Source organism: Balaenoptera acutorostrata, chromosome 18 (genome assembly GCF_949987535.1).
Source record: "Balaenoptera acutorostrata chromosome 18, mBalAcu1.1, whole genome shotgun sequence".
Taxonomy (NCBI): Eukaryota; Metazoa; Chordata; class Mammalia; order Artiodactyla; family Balaenopteridae; genus Balaenoptera; species Balaenoptera acutorostrata.
The window spans coordinates 77,200,771-77,227,302 of record NC_080081.1 but is presented as its reverse complement, the minus strand read 5'-3'; the positions used below and the strand labels follow the sequence as shown (position 1 = coordinate 77,227,302).

General features: G+C 42.1%; 1 protein-coding gene across 1 annotated transcript in view; it reads right to left on the bottom strand.

The window, feature by feature from the left end:
- Nucleotides 1–26,532, bottom strand: part of LOC103010209 (phospholipid-transporting ATPase IB-like) — a 104,039-nt gene that overhangs the window by 6,644 nt on the left and 70,863 nt on the right. Inside the window, 1 exon segment of the mRNA XM_057532719.1 lies at nucleotides 1,512–1,620. Coding sequence (XP_057388702.1) covers nucleotides 1,512–1,620 — 109 coding nt within the window.

The window sequence follows — 26,532 nt, the reverse complement described above, 5'->3', positions numbered from 1 at the left end:
AAAAAAAAAAAAGGGTAACCGGCTCCAGGCACAGCCCTCAGCTGCTGTTTTCTTCATTATGGTGGGTCCTGCTTTGGTCGTCTTGGAGGTGAAGCTAAAGATCAGGGTTGGTTCACTTTAAAGTCCGAGTGTTGGACTAGATCTCCAAATCTGGAGGCACAAACACCTGAGGGCTCTGGCGTGTGGAGCAGATGCTCTGACACAGGCTGGAATTTTAGTGGCTGAGTCATGGGTAAGGAGTGAGCTCACTAAGCTCGAAGACTTTTAAAAAGACAAACAGAGAAAGCCAGGAACCAGTGCCTCACCTTTCCCCATGCCTCTGCGGAGGAATTCTGACACTCTTTGCCACGTCTCCAGATCACTGGAGACGCCGAGATTCCTTGGATCATGAACACTTGGGATTCAGATCACCGACACATATCAAATCTTCACACCCCCCTAATTAATGCTCATGATGTATCATTTCACAATTATCTGTAGATTTCAGCCAACTCCAGTATTTGAGTGTCTTTCCCTACGAAGTAAGCTAAGGGCAGTGTAAGTGCTGCTTTTAACCAAAGGATAAAATCATGCCATGTCTGATTGACTCTGTAAACTAGGAAACTTGGTTTTTTGTTTGCTTTTACTTTTTACTCGCAAATAATTTCAAACTTGGAGAAAGAGCTGCAGGAATGAGAACAGCATAAAGCACTGCTCTATACCCCTTTACCGTGGTCAACGATTGTTAACATTTGGACAATGTTTTATGGCCAATGACTCACAAAAATGGATTAACCCTGCTCCTTCTGATTTGGGATGATCTGCCATACAGACATGTACACCAAAGCGTCAACATTACTAACTGTACATTGCTTGTTAGAACAGAACCAAATCCCATTCCCTCATGCTGGTGATTGATTTATGCTTTTTCCCTCTTGTCAACAAATTATTAAATCTAAATCTTATGCTTGTTAAAACACATTATTTGAGGACCCATTCCTAACAGCTTGGCTAACTTCACACATATTTTGCTGCTGAACTTTGGGCTCTAAGTGCTAAATTGAAGAGTATAACTCCAGACCTTTAGAAACAGAAAAAGATATGAAAGCCATAAACTTTCCAAGATTTCCTGTCTTTGGCTCTTGAGCACCATCTTCTGGCTAAAAGTTGGCTGTGAGACGGTTAAATTGTAACCAATTGTTACAATCAATTAAGTAACAGAGCATCCTGGGGACTAGATTTAAACAAAAAAGAGGCTTTGTCATTATACCAGTGAAAATGGACTAAATCCACAGGAAAAAAGAAAGATCAGAAAGAAGATGACTAGGAGGCTGAAATGACCCCTCTGCTTACCTGGAATGTCAGTCTGGTGTTGGCGAAGGGGAAGATGAGGTGGGGATAAACGTTGGGGACCAGTGATGGGGAGCAATCAGCTGCCCACCGTGATTTTACTTTAAATCTTAGGCAACCTTCCTCCAAGTCACAACTCCTAGATCTAGGCTACTTGAAGGCAAGACCCCAGTCCAATTTACCTTTGTATCATCCATAGACTGTACAGTTTCTTGTTGAACGAGTGAAGAATGAGAAATAAGTTTATTTGTCCTTGGTTAACATGTGCAGGCATGCTGCTAAAGTTTGAACCTGAAATACACAAATATTAAAGTAATACATCATTACAGTACACAATAGCTAGACATCTAGTAACTAATAGCTTTTTTAAAAATTTATTTATTTTTTGGGTGTGTTGGGTCTTCGTTGCTGCACGCGGGCTTTCTCTAGTTGCGGCGAGCGGGGGCTACTCTTCATTGCAGTGCGCGGGCTTCTCATTGCGGTGGCTTCTCTTGTTGCGGAGCACGGGCTCTAGGCGTGCGGGCTTCAGTAGTTGTGGCATGCGGGCTCAGTAGTTGTGGCTCGAGGGCTCTAGAGCGCAGGCTCAGTAGTTGTGACGCACGGGCTTAGTTGCTCTGCAGCATGTGGGATCTTCCCAGACCAGGGCTCGAACCTGTGTCCCCTGCATTGGCAAGCGGATTCTTAACCACTGCGCCACCAGGAAGCCCCACTAATAGCTTTTCAGTAGCCAAAATCATATATCAATAGATCTATTTAGTCACATTTTAAATTTGCTCCTAAAATCCAACCTATTTGCAGAAACACATGATCCACTTAGAATCCTACTAGTGTAGACTTGGAATGGGCTATAATAAGTATGTACTTTACAGCCAAAACCAATAGTTATCCATTTGGCTTTGAAACATCATCATAAACAATTATACAGATTCCATCTATAGATTCCGTACGTGTCGGGAGCCTGTTCTGGGTTTAATCTTATTTGCAGCATACCCTTAAAAGAAGTGAAATAACTGTCATGATGCTGTGCTAGTCACAGCAGAGTGAAACACGGAGATCTGGGTTCACAGAGGCAACAAGGCTTGGAGACAGCCTTCTACACAATATTAAATTTAAAACTCCAAGGGAAGGGATCTTTTTTCGCACAGACATTCCCCATCTTAACTTCGTGTCTGCTTTGACTCCAGAAGCTTTGGTGATTAAGTTTCACTAGGGGTCGAAATACAATGCCATAATATGACTAATCCTGACCAAAGGCTAAAATAGTGGGAAATAGTACCTGGCATCAACTGAACACCTACTGTGTGTCATACCTTGTCTACACACATTGCCTCACTTAATCTTCTAAACCCCATTTGGCAGTAAAGTCACACCCGGAGCTCAGCTTCGGCTTTGCTGTTCAGCTGGAATCTACTGAAGATATTAGAAGCTGTTTCAACGGTATTTCCCTGAACTTGTGTATGATCCAGGGTCATCTGCTTGCATAGGTTACCACCATATCTAATCATGTTAATGACATCAGAAATACAAACAAGGTGTGATATTTAGATTTGTTGTTAAGATTGAAAGACAGTATTTACTTTCAAATATAGATAAGCATTCTACAATGAAACTTGGGGTGAAAGCCTCTTTTGTGTGTTTAGAGGTTGGAATTCTACCAGTCAGTTGAATTATAAATCTGTATTTGTTATTGCAAGACTACAATGAGTGTGAAAATTGTGAAGATTATGTAAAAGAAAGCATGTTGGCTTCAGGATACATATCCTTTTTTGAGTCAGCAAACGAAATGCAAATTTAAATGATAATATGTAGCAGAATAATAAAGATTAATAGATTGTATCATAATTCTAGACCTTGTACAAGTGTTTTGGTAAACTAGCATTCTTAACATTAAATAAAGTGGTATTTAAGAACTGTATTTATTGGGCTTCCCTGGTGGCACAGTGGTTAAGAATCCACCTGCCAATGCAGGGGACATGGGTTTGAGCCCTGGTCCAGGAAGATCCTACATGCCGCGGAGCAACTAAGCCCGTGCACCACAACTACTGAGCCTGCGCTCCAGAGCCCACAAGCCAAAACTACTGAGCCTGTGAGCCACAACTACTGAGCCTGCATGCTGCAACTACTGAAGCCCGCGCTCTAGAGCCCATGCTCCGCAACAAGAGAAGTCACTGCAATAAGCCCGTGCACCGCAACAAAGAGCTGCTCCCGCTCGCCGCAACTACAGAAAGCCCACGCGCAGCAACGAAGACCCAACGCAGCCAAAAAAAAAAGAACTGTATTTATTGTTTTTTTAAAAATTCTACGTAAGTCATAATCCTTTTAAGAAAAAGTACTATTTGGAAAGTCTTTCCATTTTGTATGGGTGCTTTAAAATCAGCATGTTAACACTGCCACTTAAAATTTCACAAGGAAAAACTCCCAAATTATTCTACAACAATGCCCATGTGATAAATTATCTCTGATCCAGACATAACGAAGACTAAAGTAGAATATTTATTTTAAAATGAGTTAAATACCTTGCTTCTGGGCTTCCCTGGTGGCGCAGTGGTTGAGAATCTGCCTGCTAATGCAGGGGACACGGGTTCGAGCCCTGGTCTGGGAAGATCCCACATGCCACGGAGCAGCTGGGCCCGTGAGCCACAACTACTGAGCCTGCGCGTCTGGAGCCTGTGCCCCGCAACGGGAGGGGCCGCGATAGTGAAAGGCCCGTGCACCGCGATGAAGAGCGGTCCCCGCACCGTGATGAAGAGTGGCCCCCACTTGCCGTAACCAGAGAAAGCCCTCGCACGAACCGAAGACCCAACACAGCCAAAAATAAATAAATAAATAAATAATAAAAGTAGCTATAAAATTTAAAAAACAAAAAACAAAAAACAAAAAACAAAAAAAAAAACAAAACAAAACAAAAAAAAATACCTTGCTTCTCTACCAATCACAGGTGAAAGTGGGTTCTATCTAGTGTTGGAAATAGGCAGGTAGCTACCAGAGGAGAAATCTAGCAGCTGACGGTGGAGAAATTATTGTTTCTTCCCCATAATGTCAAATTTATAACATTTGACGGATAAAACTTTAATAACAGAAGCACGTTAATGTAGTAGGTTGACTGAAGAAACAACTCTAATTCTCTACCCCTCCATATGTTCGTAGTCTTTGTGATGCAACTTTGAGGCCCTTCCCTTCGAGAGGTGGAGTCTATTTTCCCGGCACGCTGAACCCCGGACAGCTCTGTGATTTACGTTAGCCAACAGAATGCAGCAGAAGTGACCAATGTGCCAGTCCTGAGCCTAATCTCTAGAGGCCTTGCTGGCTGCCATGCTTCAGTTCTCACTCTTTAACCCCGCCACACCCTGAGAACAAGCTCAACTGTCTGCTGGAGGACGAGGGACCACACAGAGCAGAGTCGTGATGCTGGAGCTGACACCATCCTGGACCGCCAGCCCCCAGGTCACAGAAGCCCTGTGAGAGAGCAGACATGAGCCCAGCTGAGATGCCCCGGGGCCGGCCCAGATCAGCACCGCTGCCCAGAGGACCAAGAGAACAGTGAACCACAAATGCTAATTATCGTATGCCGCCCAAGTTTTGTAGTTACTGGTTACAGAGCATTATCGTGGCAATAGACACCTGATACAGTTAATGATTACTTTCTAATAGCAATATCAGGGTTATTCTTTTATCCCAGAAATCCATTTTGTGATGGTGATATTTGGCTTTGGCCTCAGTAACTTTGCCACGTGACCATTTAGGAGTCAGCCCAAGCACGCGTGTGGTGCATCTCTGTAGAGTAAGAATTACTGTCTCCAATTTAGAATCACACTCACACACACACACACACACACACACACACACACACACACACACACACACACACACACACACACACACACACCCCTGAGGTCCACGAGGGTTTGGAAGCTTTCTCAGGTCCAAGTCAGGTCAATCTGACTCCAGAACTTAAGTTCTAAAGACTGAGCTACATTCTCTCTCTCACAGCCTCTGGCATGAGCTCAGCGAGGATGGAGAAGTTCACTTTACAGTAAGTCACCCTATGGCCTGACAGACAGTTTATTCCCCATAGAAAATTAAGAGACGCCCTCCATTTGCTATTAAAACTAACTTGAGCTTCTGGGAAAAGGCAGTCTGGATAGAAGAAAGTGTTCTATCCCACCACACACTGGCTCAGACGCACAATTAAAGTGCCTTGAGTTCATGAAGCTTACATACCAAAGATACCTTTAAAAACATGTTTAAAGAAAGGAAATCTGTTACAATGATGATTTTCTAAGACAGTCCTTCTGTTATTCTCCGGACACAGTCTAAAATTAGGCAAGAGCAATTATCTGACCATATGGATCTTAGTCTAACACATTCCTTCAAAGAGACTAAACTCTCGTTTGGAGGGAAGTGCTGGTGAGTGAAGCAGAGTGTTTGTAAGAGACACAAGGAAACAAACTCTGTTACATTATTGAGATGACATTGATTTATAATATATGTTTCAGGTGTACATTTTATTTCCACTTCTGTCTACCCTACAATATGCTCACCACCAAAAGTTTAGTCCCCGTTGGTCACCATACAGTTGACCCCTTTTACCGATGTCACCCTCCCCTCAACCCGCCCCTGGTAAAACCACCACTCTGTTCTCTGTATCTACGTGTTTGTTTGGGGGAAACAAACTCTCTCGTGACTAAATATCTGAGTGAAAGAAAGCAAACTGATTGGCTAGAGAAGAAGTTCTAACGATGGTTTGTTTCAGGAAGACCAGAAGAGCCACTGGTGTTGCCTGGGAATGGGTTAGAAATGCAGATTCTCGGGCCCGACGCCAGACCAACGGAGTCGGCACTCTGGAGTGAGGCCCAGCAATCCGTGTTCCAGGGAACCCATCCGCAGCTCCGATGCCTGTGGAGGGTGAGGGACAGCGGGTAGGAGGAGGTGTCCTTCAAGGAGGACTTCGCTTCTTCATACTCTTTAAGTCTGCGGCTTGTGCTCAGTAAGAGAGGAAACCGGCAGCTCTGACCTCCCCAGCTCTCTGCTCCCAGAGGCTTCTGGGGGAGTTGGGGTCCCCCTGGGCCCAGCTCTCTGCTCCCGGAAGCTTCTGGAGGAGCTGGGGTCCCCCTGGTCTCAGCTCTCTGCTCCTGGAGGAGCTGGGGTCCCCCTGGTCTCAGCTCTCTGCTCCTGGAGGAGCTGGGGTCCCCCTGGTCTCAGCTCTCTGCTCCTGGAGGAGCTGGGGTCCCCCTGGCCCCTGGCTCGGTTTCTGCACAGTGCAGGGAAGCGGGGGAAGGAGTCGGGCCGCTGGTGGTCTCATCACTTGGCCCCAGCACCCCCTACTCCTTAAGCTTAACCCTCTGGCTGCCCTGACAAGGGCAAAGCACCTGGTGTGTCATGGGAAAACTATTCCCCAGCGAAGTGCTTTGCCTCCAGCTGTGAAATTGATTAGTGGCCTTAAAATCCCGGAAGAGTCTCTACTGGCAGCTGTAGTTGCTATTTTAAAACTGCAGAAGAGTATGTGAGAGGGGGAGGGGATTGTATATCATGTACCGGAGAAGGTTAAAAACAGAAAACAGAAAACAACAAACCCTTTTTTCCCTCCAAGTTCAGGAATGGCACACCCAGTAGAAGAAACATGACATAATTTCATTTCCTACGTGAGAGTTTTTTGTTGGAATAGCCTAACTTTTAGTTAATTGTTATAAAGCTACTTCCGAAATCAGTATCAAGAAATTCAACTGGTGGGGATTTAAGAGATTGTGGAATTAGGCGATGAGAAGCAGCTGGTACAGATTCGAGCGAGGGTGGGCTCCTTGCTGAATGCTCGGCCAGGGCCAGCTGTCTACTTGCATTCAGGAACTCTGCCCGAAATATGGGACGGCAATCAAAAGTGCCTGATACAATAAATGTGATGGCTTCAAGTGATTACTCAGGTCTGGATTTTTTTTGCCTCTGCTTTCCATAAGAATGAGTTTTAAAGGTCCAGTTAAAACCTGTGGATCATTCATTGCCAGAGAACGTCAACTAAACCTGCAGAAAAGTTCAGCCGTGGACCTGGCCAGAACTCTATTTACCCAACAAGCATTTACTGAGCATCTACTATAGGGAAGACATGTGTGAGGCGCTGGGAATGTGAGTAAAAAGACACAGTCTACAGGATGGAGACAAGACCGTGTGATGTTAAGCACAGCTGGTCGAAGCAGAGCTCAGAGGAGACTGCAGGAAGACCTCTAAGCTGGGTGAAGGAGAGGGCCAGGGCATCTCAGGCAGGAGGGGAGCCCCTGCAAAGACACATGGGTCTGAAAACGGGCGGTGGGGAGTCTTGACCGGAGGAGCACGTGCAGAGATGCTAGAGCCCAGGGCAGAGAGGAGAGGTCGGGCAGGCAGGTGGTGGCGGGGTGTTCAACCATCTCTAGCAGAGGTGCCAACGGTACGTCATCAGATGATGACTCTACCGGGAGTCTGAAGATGGCCTGGACAGGGGCGCTAAAGAGGGCAGGGAGCTTGATCAGGGACGACAAGAGAAGCAAACTAACATTTGTCTCCCATTAGTTACAGGATACATCCTAGTTGCTCCCACCATGAAGATGATTATTTCCCCAACCAAAGCAAGCAGACACTTCAGAATCTCTGAAAGGGGCAGGCATAAAATTCACTGTTTTAAGACCACTGCCTACTTGGAAGATGAAACAAACCACTTCTTTTGAAATTTCCCAATATCATTCAAGAAGGGACAGGAAAATTACTTTTTTTTTTTTTTTTTATTTTCTATTTTTTTTAACATCTTTATTGGAGTATAATTGCTTTACAATGTTGCGTTAGTTGTTGCTGTATAACAAAGTGAATCAGCTATACATATACATATATCCCCACATCCCTTCCCTCTTGCATCTCCCTCCCACCCTCCCTATCCCACCCCTCTAGGTGGACACAAAACACTGAGCTGATCTCCCTGTGCTATGCGGCTGCTTCCCACTAGCTATCTGTTTTACATTTGGTAGTGTATGTATGTCCATGCCACTCTCTCACTTCATCCCAGCTTACCCCCCCCCCACTCCCTGTGTCCTCAAGTCCATTCTCTACATCTGCATCTTTATTCCTGTCCAGCCCCTAGGTTCATCAGAAGCATTTTTTTCTTACATTCCATATATATGTGTTAGCATACGGTATTTGTTTTTCTCTTTCTGACTTCACTCTGTATGACAGACTCTGGGCCCATCCACCTCACTACAAATAACTCAATTTCATTTCTTTTTATGGCTGAGTAATATTCCATTGTATATATGTGCCACATCAGCTTTATCCATTCATCTGTCAATGGACACTTAGGTTGCTTTCATGTCCTGGCTATTGTAAATAGAGCTGCAATGAACATTGTGGTACATGACTCTTTTTGAATTGTGGTTTTCTCTGGGTATATGCCCAGCAGTGGGATTGCTGGGTCGTATGGTAGTTCTATTTTTAGTTTTTTAAGGAACCTCCATACTGTTCTCCATAGTGGCTGTATCAATTTACATTCCCACCAACAGTGTAAGAGGGTTCCCTTTTCTCCACACCCTCTCCAGCATTTACTGTTTGTATATTTTTTGATGATGGCCATTCTGACAAGTATGAAGTGATACCTCATTGTGGTTTTGATTTGCATTTCTCTAATGATTAGTGATGCTGAGCATCCTTTCATGTGTTTGTTGGCAACTTGTATATCTTCTTTGTAGAAATGTCTATTTAGGTCTTCTGCCCATTTTTGCATTGGGTTGTTTATTTTTTTGGTACTGGGCTGCATGAGCTGCTTGGATATTTTGGAGATTAATCCTTTGTCAGTTGCTTCATTTGCAAATATTTTCTCCCGTTCTGAGGGTTGTCTTTTCATCTCGTTTATGGTTTCCTTTACTGTGCAAAAGCTTTTAAGTTTCAATAGTTCCCATTTATTTTTTTGTTTTTGTTTTTTTTTCCACACACACACACTGTATTTTATTTTTACAAGAGATAGATAGACTGACACCAAGCATTGTACATGGATGACCACAACAAAAGCAACAATGATTGCAATTACCAAACATGAAACACACTTATACTATGTCATAACATTGACATTCAGTCCAGTAATCCTCCACTGTGACAGCTCCTTTACTTTGCAGTGAAAATTGATTTGTATATTCTTTTCCTCTGAGTCCTTGTGGGATTTTTTTTTTTTTATTTTTTTATTTCGCATCTCTCTCCTCAGTACTTTGTAAGCTCCATGATAACAAGAATCAAATTTCCTAATGAATACCTAGTACTAAATTTGAAATACGTAAGTATCTTGCTCAAGATAGGAATTCAAAAATACTTCTATTGAATAATACTGATTTTGTATAAAAATATTTATAGAGGCATTACTTACAAAAGCAAAGGACAATAAAAAATGTAAGTATAAAAACTGGGGAAAGATGGAGTAAATTAAAGTTCACACCTAGGACTGAATTCCAGTCATTTGTTACACATAGTGTTTCAGAAGAAATATTTAACAGCATTAGTATTCTCAAAGCATGAGAAAACATTATACTGTTTTGGTTATCATTTTCCTCTGGGCACACAACCCTCTCTATTGACAAAACTAAAATGAAAACAAATATTCTTATCATGAGCTGTCCAGCCACTGAAATAAATACCCAGTGTAATTTTTTGCTCTTCAAGGAAACCTGAAGTCACATGGCTAAATACCTGAATAGCCCAGAAATGGAGTACAGACATATATAGACCATCCTGTTTTAGAGGGGGTTATCATAAAAGAGGACAGAATGGAGTGAAAAGCACTTTGTTTTCTGTAAAACTAGGCCACAGAGATGCTTGATGTATGGAATAACTGTGGATACCCCTGGAAAACTGTCCTATATAGAATCTCTTCACAAGCACCCTCTAGGTTTCCCAGAGGGAATAGATGGGGAATATGATTATATTATTTAGAATGCTTTTGGATTAATTAATAGGAATTCTATATAAACTTGCTAAAACAATGAGACCATCTATTGTCTCATAAAACTGGAAGTTGGAACAGATTTCTAGGCTCACTGAATACATGACTTAATGAGGTCATCAGAGTCATTGGTTTTATTTGTCTTTTATCTCTTTTGTCCTCAGGTTGGCTTTATGCTAAGACTGGTTGCCCTTAGGGTTACAAGGTGACTGCCAGTACCAATCAGTGTTAGAGGCTTATTCCTGTTCTTAGGTTCTTAGGTTACATGAAATTTCTAAAAATCTTATATTTGTATTTGTATGGAAATATGTATGGAAATATGTTAATATAAATGTTTCAGACATTACATGAAATTTCTAAAAATCTTATATTTGTATTTGTATGGAAATATGTATGGAAATATGTTAATATAAACGTTTCAGACATTACATGAAATTTCTAAAAATCTTATATTTGTATTTGTATGGAAATATGTATGGAAATATGTTAATATAAATGTTTCAGACATTACAGGAAACGTCTAAAAATCTTATATGTTCTGGTATAATGTTATAAGTAATAATCCTAGTTATTACTTTAAAATGTATATCTCAGAAATAACTAATTTTCTTGTCAACTGCATTATTATGAACTTTCATCAAATCTTTAACCATGGTCATTTTTAAGTCTTTTGTCATTTACAGACAGTTCTGGGTGTACTCTGATGATTTTGCAAATATGTTCCTATAAAAGAGTTTCATCTTCAAGAAATTCATGGAAAAGACTCTGACAAGTACAGGTTTCTGGTAACTGACTGTACTGCTGAACTGAATGAATAAGCATTTTCAGAACTCTAATGAAAAACTGATGAACTCATAAAAGTGCTAACAAAAGATCAAGATGAAAAAAAAGAAATTAATTACATGGGACTGAGTGAACTGATGAGGATGAGTATAATTTTTGTGACTTTCTGTCTGAATTAAAAGGAAAATTACTTTTAATCGTTGGGTATAGGGGGTTAAAAATGTTGAACAGTACTGTTCCCAAAGCACGTTTTATAAATTCATCCAGGTAAGGAATATTTATTGAACACAATATAATGCCTACCATTTATTTACATTTTGTTTTGGCTACCGGTGGGTTTTTTTTCCCCAGTTCGTATTTTCTAGGAAATACTTCCTACTCTATGCATATTTTTTCCCCTAAAGCCCCCTTTGAACACATCCTAACATTCTGAAGAAGGATGCTGCCTGACCAGAAGAGAACGCACTTCCAGGCCTCAGCTGCTGCTTTGGGAGCTAATTATGTGAAACAAATATTCATCTGTTGACCCAGATGTTTGATTTGCAGTTAATACATAGCCAATTAGATTTTTACCGAGTGCAGGGGGAAAAGCTAGTTCATAATAGGAAAATATGTAAACTGTGAAGAAAACAAATGCAGATCTCATAGGTGGAAAAGCTACAGCTGTAACACTGGAGGTGTGTTCTTTCTTCATTAACTAGGGAAAGAGCTGACCAAAGGAAAAAAGTCTCTCCTGCCCCCTGGTGTCTTTAGGTCTGCCTTGCAGTATTCTAAAATTTCTGAATCATTTCAGGGAAAAAGATTCCTGTGGCTTTTTCCCTAACTCAGAACAATTCCTAGAACAGCAAATGAATTTTAATTCCCCATCTTTACTTATGAGATAGTTTTTTAATTATTATAATAATTCAAGTATCTAAGTACGACAGGAGGTCTGGTGTTTGCTGATGGCTGTGTAGAATTGGTAATTTTGAATGTTGCTCTAACCTAGTATAGATCTAAGACAGACAGTCAAATAAGCAGCTCTCAAAACAAAGCAACAGAAAGACGCCATTAAGGAAAGAAATCCCATTTCAGAGAAATAATCAAAATAATGTGATCAGACGAGTGAAGAGAATGGTTTATATATATTTGCTGTTACCACTTGTAACAGAAGCTTCAGAAATTTGATGTTTAAAAAGTTTAAATATCTACAGAACATGAACAAAATTAAAGGCCAGACAGCAGACTTTGGGAAAGCATTTTTCGTGCATGTAATTTTTGGTGGGAGGAGGAAACAGAACACGGGGCTCAAACAATCGATTTCCCTACTTGCCGCGTCCAAAGCCAAATCTCCATCTTCTCAAGCCTGAGGCCTGAGCCCCCCGGCACCACGCCAGGTGCACGCGAGATCCCGGGAAAGGTTCGTTTTTGCACAATTTGGACTGACCGACGCAAATGACGCGGCATTAAAGAGGTCCCACACATACAAATAGTGATCACTCCGCTACAGCACGAAATAACGCCATCTGCGGCAGTCTGGACCATTTTGAGCAGCTGACTCTTCCTACGCTGGCGTAGATTTTGCTGGGATTTACCTACCCAGCCCTCTAGCATATTCCTACCAGAGTATCTGTCAGTCTCCACCTACTCCAACCTTCCAGCTTCCCTACACCCAGATAAGGTCACAAGGCACTGCTTTTCAGAGAACAATTTGTGTGTCTGCTCAAAACCTTCCTAAGACTTAACAGCTAACAAAACGATGAGATACCTGTTTTCAAAGAGAACCTACTGAAAGGCAGACGAAAACTAAGTGTCCAAAAAAAAAAAAGAAAACTAATAGTGTCCCTTTATTGAATAATCCCCCCCCCCTCCGGTTGACTTAAGTGAACCCAAAGAATCAGGAGGATTTGCTTACATTGAAGCGAGAAGTTTTAAGTCCACAACTTTGATGTTTTCGGGTCCAGGGAGAACACTTTCACAACACCAGAGCTTCTGCCCGCTTGACAGGGGGCAGGTGAAAACCGCAGCCACGCCTTCCTATTTCCAAGAATTCAAAGAACGTGAACGATGCCCAGTAGAAGAACCTTCAGCTGTGCACACTAAATGAACCGAGGATCACACTCACTTTTAGGAACCGGGGACAATTTCAGGTGTATCGTCAGCGGAGGGCAGCGTGCTCCCCACCGGCTAAACCCAAAAGCTTGTTTCCCTGAAGCCTTACTCCGCGCCCAGTGAAGCCCAGGGGTTCAGGGTTCGTCGCTGTGAACGCCACCCAGCGGCTTCCAACAGCAGGGGCTGAGCCCCGGCCAGACTGCAGGGCCACCCCGGACAGGGAAACCCTAAGCATGTAAAACTGCTCTTTCCGAGCTGGGCATCAACCACGTGTCGGACGTGGCTGTCCTCACGCAGCTCAGCTAGACCTGGGCGCCTAAGGAGCCGGTAAACTAACGACCGGCTTGCGGGTGTGTCCGAAGCCCCGCGCCCTCCCCGCGTGGACGGCGCAAACCCGCCCGGGCTGAGTCTCTCCGAGGGCGGGGCGCCCGTGCGCGTGGGAGCCCCCGCGGAGCTGGTCCGCGAACACGCACGCGTGCGGGAAGCGCCGAGTTTCCGACTGCGCGGCCCGGGGATGGGCAGCGAACCCGCGTCTCTAACGAGTCCCAGGGACGCCGCGCTGTCTGCCCCCGCGCAAAATCGCCGCGGGCGTGGGTCTCGGAGGAGGGGGAGGCCGACGCCGGGTGGGTGGCTGGTGAACGTGCCCGGCGCCGCTTCCTCGCCTCCGAGCTCGGCGACCAACGCCTGCCCCGGCTGACCTACCCCCGGGGTCGGGGGACAAACGGCGCCCGGCGGAGTGTCGGGGCGCTTCTCCCCTCTAGCGGACTCACGTGCACGTGCAGGCGGCGCACACACCTGTGCACACACCGGCGCCCACCTCCCCCGCCACGAGCAGCGGGGCTACTCGCCCCGCCCCCGCCCCCAGTCAGCTCGAGCCCCGCCCCACCGAGTCCGGCCCCGCCCCTCCCCGCTGGCCCAGCGCGACCCCACGCACCTGGCGGGGCTGGAGGAGGCCCCGGGTTGGTAAAACGAGAAGAGGGTGCCGCGAACTTGGGCGGCTTAGCAAGAACTGGGGCGGGGTGGCTGGCGGGGGCGCCACCTGCCGTGAGCCTTGGGGGCGCTTTGGGAGGCCCGCTTCCTGCCCTCCGGGTGCCCTGCTACCGGGCGAGCGGGGAGGACGCGCCAGCAGGGCGTCACCGCCGGGCCTCCACCGGCGCGGACGACCACCCTCCCCCGGCCCGCGCCCCTCCTCTTCGCTCGGCCCCGCCCCGCGCCGCGCCCGGTTAGGCCTGGATTTCCGGAGCGTCCTGGGTCTCTCCAGGTCCCCCAGCCCCCTGCAAGGAAAGGAGGACTCCCAGATGTTAAAGCTCCCAGGGACTCCAAGGGACGGCCTCCTTGTTCTGCAGAAACAAGATTCTTGAGAGGTGACTTGTCCAAGGGTGTCTTAATCAATTTCTGTTTTAGTTTTCAAAGTATGGAATGTGGCTGGTCTCTGTGGGCACGGTTCATAAATGTAAAAACTTTAACTTGTCAAAAATGCCAACTTGAGGGGTTAAAAACTCGAATTCAGGGAAGACCTGACTGATCTTGTAGTTGGCGTGAGATCATTCATTTCCTGGTGAATGTTGCATTTCATTCACCTAGGTTGGGGATCCGTAGTGGACCAAGTGCCCCAAGGCGGCCTGTGGCTGGCCTGTATTGACAGGAAGTGGACAGACCCCCCGTTCCACCTAGTGCCCTAGGTCTTAAGAAACCAACCAAACAGCGACAACAGACGGGAAGTCTGAGCAAGCAGCCTTGGGAAACACAGGCTGGCAACAGACTGCACGCAGGTCTTCAATAAGTTCGTTTCCATGAGGAAGCCTCCAAAATAGGCTTCCTGAGCAGAAATAAGGCTTCAGCGGGGAGCTTTGGAAGAAGAAATTTCCCCAGATAATTTACGTAGGATAGTCCATAGTTGGGTTAGTTTTTGCTCAGGAAATCTTTTTCTCAGCCTTACTGGCTGGGGAAAGGATATTTTTCAGGGAATAGGCAAGACTCTGTCAAAGTATGTATGTAATAATTTTTCCCTAACCAGATTGTAACCTGCATGATGTCAGGCAGCTTGTTTTTGTTTCCTGCTGTTAGCCCTCGAGAAATGTGCAGTATGCACTATCTGCGTAACAAATATTTACTGCAAACACACAAAAGCGTTGATGAATCATAGAATGAGTCTGGCATTTCTGAAAGTCACTCTTGTAACCCACATGTCCGCGAGGACACCCTATTTATTCACCGTTCCTTCATACTAACTCAATCGCCTTCCACCCTCCCACCCCCATCCCCTGGCACCTGCTCAACTAGATCACTGAAAGGACCCAGGTGTTTTCCATCTCTTTATCCACCAACCTCTGAGGGCTGGCTTTGCCTCCAGGCCCGGCTCCTCTCAAATTAGTGGCTTATGGTAGTCTGACCACAGCTGATGTGTTTCCACCAAGGATTGGACTCTTTCCACTTATTCATCTATAGGATGTGTTTGTCCCTATCTCTCCATTTATTTAGATCATCTCTCATTTCTCCCAGCAATGTTTTACGGTGTTCAGTGTTCAGTATCATTTGGTTAAATTTATTCCTAAATGTAAATCCCTACTGTAAATAGTATTTTTATTTATGATTTTATTATGACTTTGTTGACCCTATTGATCAGTTTGGGGAGAACTGATATCTTAACAATTATGAGCTTTCTGATCCAAAAACATAGTATATCTCTTCATTTATTAAGTCTGCCTAGTTTTTTTCCATCAGTGTTTTGTAGTTTTAGTATATAGATCTTGCACATATATGTTTTTTAGACCTATACTTATTTCCTCTCTTCTGATGCTATTATAAATGTTATCTTAAAAGAAACTTCATTTTCCAGTTGTTTGTTGGTAACATATAAAAATGCAATTGATTTTTATATGGACCTTGTAGCTTCACAATTTCTGAATTTATTTATTACTTTTTAAATAGGTGATTAAAAAACTTAACAGCTTTATTGAGATATAATTCATATACCATAAAATCCACCCTTAAGTGCATAATTCAATACTTCTTAGAATATTACAGAACTGTGCAACTACCACCACCGTCCAAAGGAAGAACATTTTCATCATCCTCAAGAGAAGTACTGTGCTCATTAGCAATCACTCCACATACCATTCAACCCCACGTCCCCAGCCCTAGGCAACCACTAATCTACTTTACATCTGTAGATTTGCTTATAAATTTCCTGTGAATGGAATCATGTTGTATGTGTCCCCTTATGACTGGCTTTTTTTTACTTAGCATAATGTTTTTCAGGTTCATCCATGTTGTGTGTATTTCATTCTTATTGTGGCTGAATAACATTCCATTGTATGGCTATACCACATTTTGTTTATCTATTTGTGGATAACTTTTTGAGATGTTTACTGGGCTTTTTCTCCCAGTGTTTCCTTGTTGCCTTATTTCCATTCAAACAGGTATCAGGCTTTTTAGTTCATTTGCTCAGAAGGGTCGCTTGGCAGCACAGAAAACAAGAGGTAGTTTACAAGAATTCTTGGTCTTGACCTCTAAAAACTCACTAAGTAGAATAGGATTTGAGAAAGGGGGCTCTACCCTGGAGTAGAGGAGGGATATGAAAGACATCTCTTTGTTCCCTCAAAGTGCACTGGGGAGACGATGTTCTCTAGGACAGGAATGTTAGACCACAGGTGTGGGCACCTCGACCTCCCCGAAGGTTCCAGTGCCCCATACCTGGCACAGAACCCTCATCAAGTGGCCAAAAGAAATCGTGTGTCTTACTGGTGACCTGTGTGGGCAGATGACAGAAGGATGGAGGTGCCAGTGCTTTGCAGTGTCGGAAACCCTGGGAAGTTTGTACACACCTAAGGCAGAGTCACAAGAGTGACTGGGGTTGAATTTTGTACTAGCCCTAATGTAGGGGGGAATCAGAGGGAGATTAATGAGATATGGTAATTCTTGCACACCTGATTTTGAGGCCCAGGATTAGTCTATGCTACACTCATTATGTGAGTTCACTGAAATCAAGACTACAGTGCACATTCCACACACATCAAATATAACTCAAACATGACAGGACAGGACATTCTACTTAGAAAAATGTTTCATGTGGTGCCTTGTACCCTTAATCTGTCAGTTTTCAAAAGACAGTTTCTGTCTGACCCCTTTCTAATTAAGCAAGACAAGCTTATTATGCAACATAACATCCTTTACCTTTTTTCCCCAAAACAACTTGTACCAAAGTTTAAATTTTGGTAAAACATAATGCTTTTAATTTTATACTTTAGACTGAACTGATAAATCATCTCACAGCCACAGAAAAATAAATAAATTAGGTAAAACATTGAAGCTAAATTAAGAAAAAGCCAATAGGTTTCCTCCATTATTTACACCCAAGAATCATGACCCAATCGGTCCATAAACAACAAACTGGCCAGTCACAGGAAGGGGTGTTGAGGAGTATTGGCTCATTGTAGCCATCTCAGGGAAGGACAGGAAAGTGTGGGACACAGGGACCCAGATCTTACTCAGTGATGGACTTGGAAAAGGCAGAAGTAAAAGTCCTCCGGGGTTTGCTTTTGGTGGTGTCATAAGAACGGACTAGTTCTTCCTGAGAAATCACAGCGTGTTCTACTTAAGAAAATGCGTACCCACCTAAAAGAGCAAAGCACAGGGGGCTGTGTTAGAGGACTAAAACATACAAGTGAACATTCTGGTGACAGAAGTCAAAACTCCCACCGGACTGGGATACACTGGCCACGTCAGCCAGGCCAGTGACCGAGGCAGGTAGTCTGGAGAGGGCTTGTTGATGGAGCAATTTGCAAACCTGGCTGCATTAGAACCACTTAAGAAGCCTTTTCTACATCCTTCTTTCTGGGGCCACAATTGATTCGTGGGTGGCTGGACATCGGTGTGTGTTTTTGAAGTCCTCCCAGGGATTCTGATACGGTGCCAGGCCCTCCATGAGAAACGTGTCCTGGAGGATGCAGCCTGGCTGAGGGGCTGGGCGGCTCCTGCCTGTTTATATGGGGCTTGTCTGAGCAGCTGAAACAGTGGCCCAGGGTCCCTCGTTTCATTTTCCCACCACCATTCAAGAGGAGAGGCCCTAGAAAGGTCTGAGTCTCGAAACTGAAACTTACAACTAGAACCCAGAAAGGTAGTTTATGAAGCTGAAAACATGTTGGGGGAACAACAGACAATACTAAACTTGGTAGAGAATCCATAATGCTGGAAATATTCCTGTTTATAGATTTAGCATTCTTGGAATGAATCAGTGAAACAAAAAAAATCCTGTTCTCATGGAGCTTACAGTCTGGCAATGAAGACAGATAATAAATAAGAATGCAATAAAAAGTTAATCATATAGCACCCAAGAGTGTGCTATGAACAAATAAAGTAAACTGGAATCAGGGGTGAGGGTTGTGTAGCAAGAGAGCGGTCAGGGTAGGCTTCATTCAGAAGGTGACATTTGGGCAAAGGCTTGAAGGAAGTGAAGGAGGGGGGCCCACAGATGTATGAGGGATTCGCTTTCTAGGCAGAGCTGCCAGCCAGTGCAAAGGCCCTGGGGCAAGAGTACTGCTGGTACAGTGTGAGGAGAGCACAAAGGCTGGAGTGGGATGAGGAAGGAGGGAGAAGAGTAGGAGATGACACCAGGAAAGTACGGCATCCAGATCAAGTCAGTCTTCTGGGCCACTGGCAGGCTTTTATGTTGAATGTGATGGATGGCCATTGCAGGGTTTGGGGCAGAAAATTGATGTGCTTGTGCTGACATAATTTTAATGCATCACTTTGGTTGCTGTCTGAGGGGCAAGGGTAGAAGCAGGAAACTCCTTAAGAGGTTTTTGAAGCAGTGTAGACATACGACAGTGGTTCAGACCATGTGCCAACAGTGGTGTGGGTGAGTGGGAAGTGACCAGACTGAACATAATGAGATGGCAGAGCCAATGCAATGGAAAGGAGGAATTATGACTCCAAGGGACTTCCCTTGTGGCGCAGTGGTTAAGAATCCGCCTGCCAATGCAGGGGACACAGGTTCGAGCCCTGGTCCGGGAAGATCCCACATGCCGCGGAGCAACTAAGCCCGTGCGCCACAGCTTTGAGCCTGCGCTCTAGAGCCCACGAGCCACAACTGCTGAGCCCACGTGCCACAACTACTGAAGCCTGCACGCCTAGAGCCCGTGCTCTGTGAAGAGAAGCCACAGCAATGAGAACCCTGCGCACTGCAACAAAGAGTAGACCCCGCTCGCCGCAACTAGAGAAAGCCCATGCGCAGCAATGAAGACCCAATGCAGCCAAAAATAAATAAAATAAATTTTAAAAATAAATAAATAAAATAAAACTGTAGGGACTTCCCTGGTGGCACAGTGGTTAAGAATCTGCGCTACTGAGCCCACACGCCACAACTACTGAGCCCATGTGCCACAACTACTGAAGCCTGCGCACCTAGAGCCCATGCTCCGCAACAAGAGAAGCCACCGCAATGAGAAGCCCACGCACCGCAACGAAGAGTAGCCCCCACTTGCTGTAATGAGAAAGCCCGCACGCAGCAACGAAGACCCAATGCAGCCAAAAATAATTTAAAAAATAAAAATAAAAATAAACAAAACTGGGGCTTCCCTGGTGGCGCAGTGGTTAAGAATCCGCCTGCCAATGCAGGAGACACAGGTTCGAGCCCTGGTCCGGGAAGATCCCATGTGCCGCGGAGCAACAAAGCCCGTGCACCACAACTACTGAGCCTGCGCTCTAGAGCCTGCGAGCCACAACTACTGAAGCCTGCACGCCTAGAGCCTGTACTCCGCAACAAGAGAGGCCACCACAATGAGAAGCCCGCACACCGCAATGAAGAGTAGTCCCCGCTCGCCGCAACTAGAGAAAGCCTGCGCACAGCAACCAAGACCCAACACAGCCAAAAAATAAATAAATAAAATAGATAATAATAATAAATAAATAAAACTGTACTGCATGGCCCAGCCCATGCATTAATGCAATAAAAATAAATGAGGAAGAAGCAGACCTCTCTATTCACAGACAACATGGTTGTATATAGAGAAAATCCTAATAAAGAAAAAAATAGCTACAAGAATGATTAGTGAATTTAGCAAGTCACAAGCTATAAGGTAATTATAAAAATTGTACTTCAAAACAGTAACAGTAACTTCCCTGGCAGTCCAGTGGTTAAGACTCCCTGCTTCCACTGCAGTGCATGTGGGTTCGATTCAAGAGCATGCATGTCATGCGGCAAGGCCAAATAAATAAATTTAAAAAATCTTTAAATGGCAACGATGAAAAATTGGAAAAGGAAATTTTAAAATACCATCATTGGGACTTCCCTGGCAGTCCAGGGGTTAAGACTGAGTGCCTACACTGCAGGGGGTGCGCGTTCGATCCCTGGTCGGGGAACTAAGATCCCACGTGCCACACGGCATGGCCAAACAATAAATTTAAAAAAATTTTTAAAGAAATACCATTATTGAATTTTTAAATACCATTCAAAACTTGAATATTGAGAGATAAATTTGGCAAGAGAGGTAAAAGGACTGTATATCAGAAACTACAAAACATTCTTGAGAGAAATTAAGGAAACCTAAATAATTGGAGAAATATATTATATTCATGGACTGGAAGACTCGATAATGCTAAAATGTCAATTCTCCAATTCTCTTCAAATTAATCTACAATTAAATACAACCCCAACCCAAATCCCAGCATTTTTATTAGAATTTGAACAGCTGATTTAAAATTTTATATTAAAATTCAAAGGACCTAGAATAGCCAAAACTTTTTCAGAGAGGATATACTACATGGTGAAAGATTTAAAAATGAAGTACAGTAATCAAAACAATATGGTCTATAGATGTATAGATCAATGAGACAGAATAGAGATTCCAGATATAAACCCATACATATAACTTCAATGGATTTTTTTTTTTTTTACAAAGTTGCCAAGGTAATTCTATGGGAAAAGCATAATCTTTTCAACAAAAGATATTGGAACAACTGGACATCCATACGCAAGAAATGAATGTCAACCTGTACAACACACCATAAACAAAAATTAACTCAAAGTAGATCAGAAAACTAAACATAAAACTTAAAAAGAGGGCTTCCCTGGTGGCGCAGTGGTTGGGAGTCTGCCTGCCAATGCAGGGGACACGGGTTCGAGCCCTGGTCTGGGAAGATCCCACATGCCGTGGAGCGACTAGGCCCGTGAGCCACAACTACTGAGCCTGCGCGTCTGGAGCCTGTGCTCCGCAACGAGAGAGGCCGCGACAGTGAGAGGCCTGCGCATCGCGATGAAGAGTGGCCCCCGCTTGCCGCAACTGGAGAAAGCCCTCGCACAGAAACGAAGACCCAACACAGCCAAAAATAAATAATAAATAATAAATAAATTTAAAAAAAACAAAAAAAAAGTACAAATAATTTGTAAAAAAAAAAAACTTAAAAAGAGAACTTTTAAAAGAAAATAGCATTAAGTCTTTGTAACCTTGGATAAGCAAAGATTTCTTAGGAGAAAAAGAAAAGTACAGACCATAAAAAAATTTTTTTTTGTTGGCTGCAATGTGTGGCATGCGGGATCTTAGTTCCCTGACCAGGGGTTGAACCTGTGCCCCTGCAGGGCAAGCACAGAGTCTTAACCACTGGACTGCCAGGGAAGTCCCCAAAGATCATAAAAATTTTTGGTGAGTTGGACTTAAAATTTAAAACTTCCAATTTAAATAATATTAAGAAAGTTATAGTGAAGCCACAGATTAGGGGGAAAAATTACAATTCATACATGACAAAGGACTTTTATCCAGAAAGAACTCTTGCAATTCCATAAGAACAATTCAATTAAAAAATACCAAGTGTTTGAAAATAAACTTCCTCAAAGAAGGTATACATATGGCAAACAACCACACAAAGGGAGACTCTGTGTTATTAGTCATCAGAAAAAGGCAAAATAAACTCACAAAGAGATAGTATATAATATTTTAGTGAGGTCATAAACGATAAGTGATATACCATAAAACTTTTGGGCTGAACTTATTCATATTAAACTTCTAATTTAAGATTATTTGATATGAAACAGTTAATTATACATTTAAAATTACAGTCCCTGATTTACATATATCCAAATTGTAAATGGCCTCCCCATAATTTGGCTTCTTTGGCACCAAAATCTTTCCAAGACCTTTCTGTGAGGAATCTCATGCCCAGATCTTGACTCTCCCCTATGCCCCATCCCCCGTCCTGCCTTCCTACCTTCCTGCTCTGAGAGCCTTTACTAGCACAGCTACTGGAGATACTCAGCTGCAGCTTGCACCTGACCACCTCATTCTCTGAGAGCCTGAAGAGGCTAAAAAGCAGTGGTCTCTGAGTGGGTCAGTGACACAGTTATAATTAAGAGGGAAAAGGCATCCCAAATTCCAAATAATTTTTAAATGGCCTTTTAGAATATAATATTTTCACTAGCTGTCAATCACCAGAAATATAATTAATACTATAGAATATAAGGCATGTTAAAATCTTTTTTTAAATGCATATTTTTTAAATACTGACAATCATCATTCTTTGCCTGTTTCTCCTTTTCTTTAGCACTTGTACTAGAGCCAATTCCCAAACTTGTCTGCCCACTGGAATCTTCAGAAGAACTTCATAAACTACTTACTGATGCCTGTAGCTTAACCACAGTGATTGTGGTTCAGCTGGTTTGGGGTGTGGCCCAGGCTTTGGAATTTAAAAAATCTCTTGGTGATTCTAGTGTACAGACAAGTTTGGAAACACTAGTAGAAAATGCTATGGAGATGATGATCCTATGTAACTCTTATTTTCAGGGTCTTAACAGTAACAGGTTTCATGTGATGCAAGTTGAAACATAGGAAAGACCACCACGTAGATTATGTACACCTGGTCAGTTAGGGTTGGCATTCAGGCTGGATTTACAAGTAGGAGCCTGGAAACCCAGGTCCTCATGTCATATAACTTCATGGTGATGAATGATATTTTGTGTTTATGTTGTTTGCTTGCCTATTATGTACAAAGCATCTTTAAATTTAAACGTGTATTATTAGTGCCAAAACAACACACCAGGTGATGTGGATAAAGAATTCAGTCCCATAAACTTTTAAGGAAATTTGCAAAGAGCATTTTATCCATTAGTCCTCCTTCCCACCCAGGAAGCACAAATAATCAGTAATTGTTTATTCCTTATAGAGAATCTGAGGGTGTTTTCTGTGTGTGTGTGGTGTGTTGAGGGAAGACTGAAATATTTTAAATATTTTTTAAAGAAATTTTTTAATCTTAAGGAAAAATAAAAAATGAATATTTTTAAAAGAAGACTAAAAATTTTGAATCTTAAGGAAAAAAGAATAAAAAATGAACATTTTTATAAAGAATTAGCTGACGGAACGCTTGTCATTTAACGATAACTTCTGCAAAATAATAAAATTCAATAAAATCGTGGTATTTCTGGTTCTGGATTTGGACCCATTCTCACCACAACTGTTTATATTCCTTTATATATTTTGAAGATAATCTATGATTCCCAAATATATTCTACTTATTGTATATTGAGCCTTCTTTTCTCTGGACTACTTGGTATATTACAAAGTTGTCTTCATTACCTTTTTTTAAAAATGTGTGTGTTAGTCATTCTCATGCTTTATTTTATAATTTTAGCAAATAGGTATGTATCCCAAAACAATATATATGCTTATTATAACTTCTACAAAACTGACATAAAACTGTATGCAGTGGATGGGACACCTGGTCACTCCACAGATATTATCAGGTATATGAACTTTGCCAGTATGGTGGCATTAGATGTCTTCTCATTGCCTGATTACTGAGATGTTGTGTATCTTTCTTATATTTTTTGCCATTTATATTTCATTAACTTTTAAAAACAGCTTTATTGAGATATAATTTACATATCATACAATCCACACATTTAAAATGTACAATTCAATGGCTTTTAGTATTTTGACAGAGTTGTGTTAACTATCAACATAATCAATTTTAGAACACTTTCATTACCCTCAAAAAGAAACCCTGGACCCCTTAGGTGTCCCCTCCCAGTCCCTTCATTCTCCCAGCCCTAGGCAGCCACTAATCTACTTTCTATTCCTATATATTTGTCTGTTCTGGACATTTCATATAAATGGACTCACAATATATGCTCCTTGTGACTGGATTCTCTTACTTAGTATAATGTTTTCAAGATGTGTCACTGTTGTAGCACAATCAGTACTTTATTTCTTTCTATTAACAAACACTATTCCATTATATGGATATAGCACATTTTATTTACCCATTCATTGATAATGAGCACTTGGGCTACTGTGAATAATGCTGCTATGAACACTGGTTTACAAGTTTTTGTGTGGACATAGATTTTCATTTCCCTTGGACATATACCTAGGAGTGGGATTCCTGGATCATATGGTAACTCTATACTTAACCATTAAAGGAAATGCCAGACTGTTTCCCAAAGCAGCTGCACCATGTTACATTCTGGTCAGCCGTGTATGAGGGTTCCAATTTCCCCACTTCCTTGTCAATGCTTGTTGATATCTGTCATTTTGATTTGAGCCATCTTAATGGGTGTGAAGTAGTATCTCGTTGTGGTTTTAATTTGCTTTTGTTTAAATATTAATGATGTTGAGCATATGTTTATTAGTTATTTGTATATCTTTTTGAAGAAATGTCTATTAAAATCCTTTGCACATTTTTAAAAATTGGGTCATAGTCTTTTTTTGTTGAGTTGTAAATGTTCTCCACATACTCTGGATACAAATCCTTTGTTATTCATAACTTGCAAATGCTTTGCTCCATTCTGTTGGTTGTATTCAATATTTTCACTTTCTTGATGGTATCTTTTGATGCACAGAAGTTTTTTATCTTGATGAAGTAAAATTTAGTTATTTATTCTTGTGTTGCTTCTATTTTTGGTGTTGTATCCAAGAAGTCTTTGCCTAACACAGGTCAGAAAAATTTAATGCAATACTTTCTTCTAAGAGGTTTATTTGCTCTTACATTTAGTTCTATGATCCATTTTGACTTCATCTGTGAGTTTGATGTGAGGTAGGAGCCCAAATTCACTCTTTTGCACATGGATATCCAGTTGTCTCAGAAGCATTTGTTGAAAAGACTGTTCTTCCCTGCCTCCCAGTTAATGGTACTGGCACCCTTGTAAATATCAATTGATCATAAATTTGAAGGCTTCTTTCTCAATTTTATTCATTTAGCTATATATTTCTATCTTTATGCCAGTACCACTGTCTTACTGTAGCTATGCAGTAAGTTTTGAAATCAAGAAGTGTGAGTCTTCCAACTTGTTCTTCTTTGACAAGGTTTTGGCTATTCTGGGTCCCTTGCATTTCCATATCAATTTTAGAATCAGCTTGTACATCTCTGCAAAGAAGTCAGCTGGGACTTAGAGAAGAATTGCATTGGACCTTTAAACTGATTTGAGGAGTACTGCCAGTTTAACAATATTGTCTTCTAATTCATAAACATGGGATGTCTTTACATTCACTTAAGCCTTCTTTAATTTCTTTCAACAATGTGTTGTAATCTTCAAAGTATGAATTTTACACTTCTTTTGTTAAATTTATTCATATGTATTTTATTCATTTTGATGCAATTGTAAGTAGAGTTGTTTTCTTAATCTCACCTTCAGTTTTCTTATTTTTATTTTATAGAAATAAAATAGATTTTTGTGTATACTGATCTTGTATCCTGACACTTAATTTATTTATTAGTTCTAATGGTTTTTTAGTAGACTCTCTAGTATATATATATTTATAAAATGTCATATGCAAAGAGAGATCATTTTACTTCTTCCTTCCTAACCTGTATGACAATTACTGTATTTTCTTGCCTGGTTGTACTAGCTAGAATTTCCAGCACAATGATGAATAGAAATGTTAGAAATAATATCTTTGTCTTGTTCTTGATTTTAGGGGGAGAGCATTCAGTCTTTCACCACTAAGCATAATGTTAACTATGGGTTTTTTGTAGATGTCCTTGATCAGGTTGAGGAAGCTCCATTTTATTCCTAGTTTGTTGAGAGTTTTCATCACGAAGGAGTATTGGCTTTTGTCAAATTCTTTTTCTGAATCTACTGAGATGATCATGTCATTTCTGTCCTTTACTCTATTGCTATGATGTATTACATCAGTTTATTTTAGGATGGTAAGCCAACCTTGCATTCTTGGGATAAATCCCACTTGGTTATTGTTTATAATCCTTTTATGTATTGCTAAATTTGGCATGTTGATATTTTTGTTGAAGATTTTGCATCTATATTGTTTTATTAAATTGCTTTTAAAATCAGGTATGAAAAGACAGAAGACAAAGTATGCATTTACACTGTCATGTATAAATACATCATTTCCTCTACCAGTGCTCTTTGTGGTTTTGGTGGACTCAAATTTTTGTGTGGG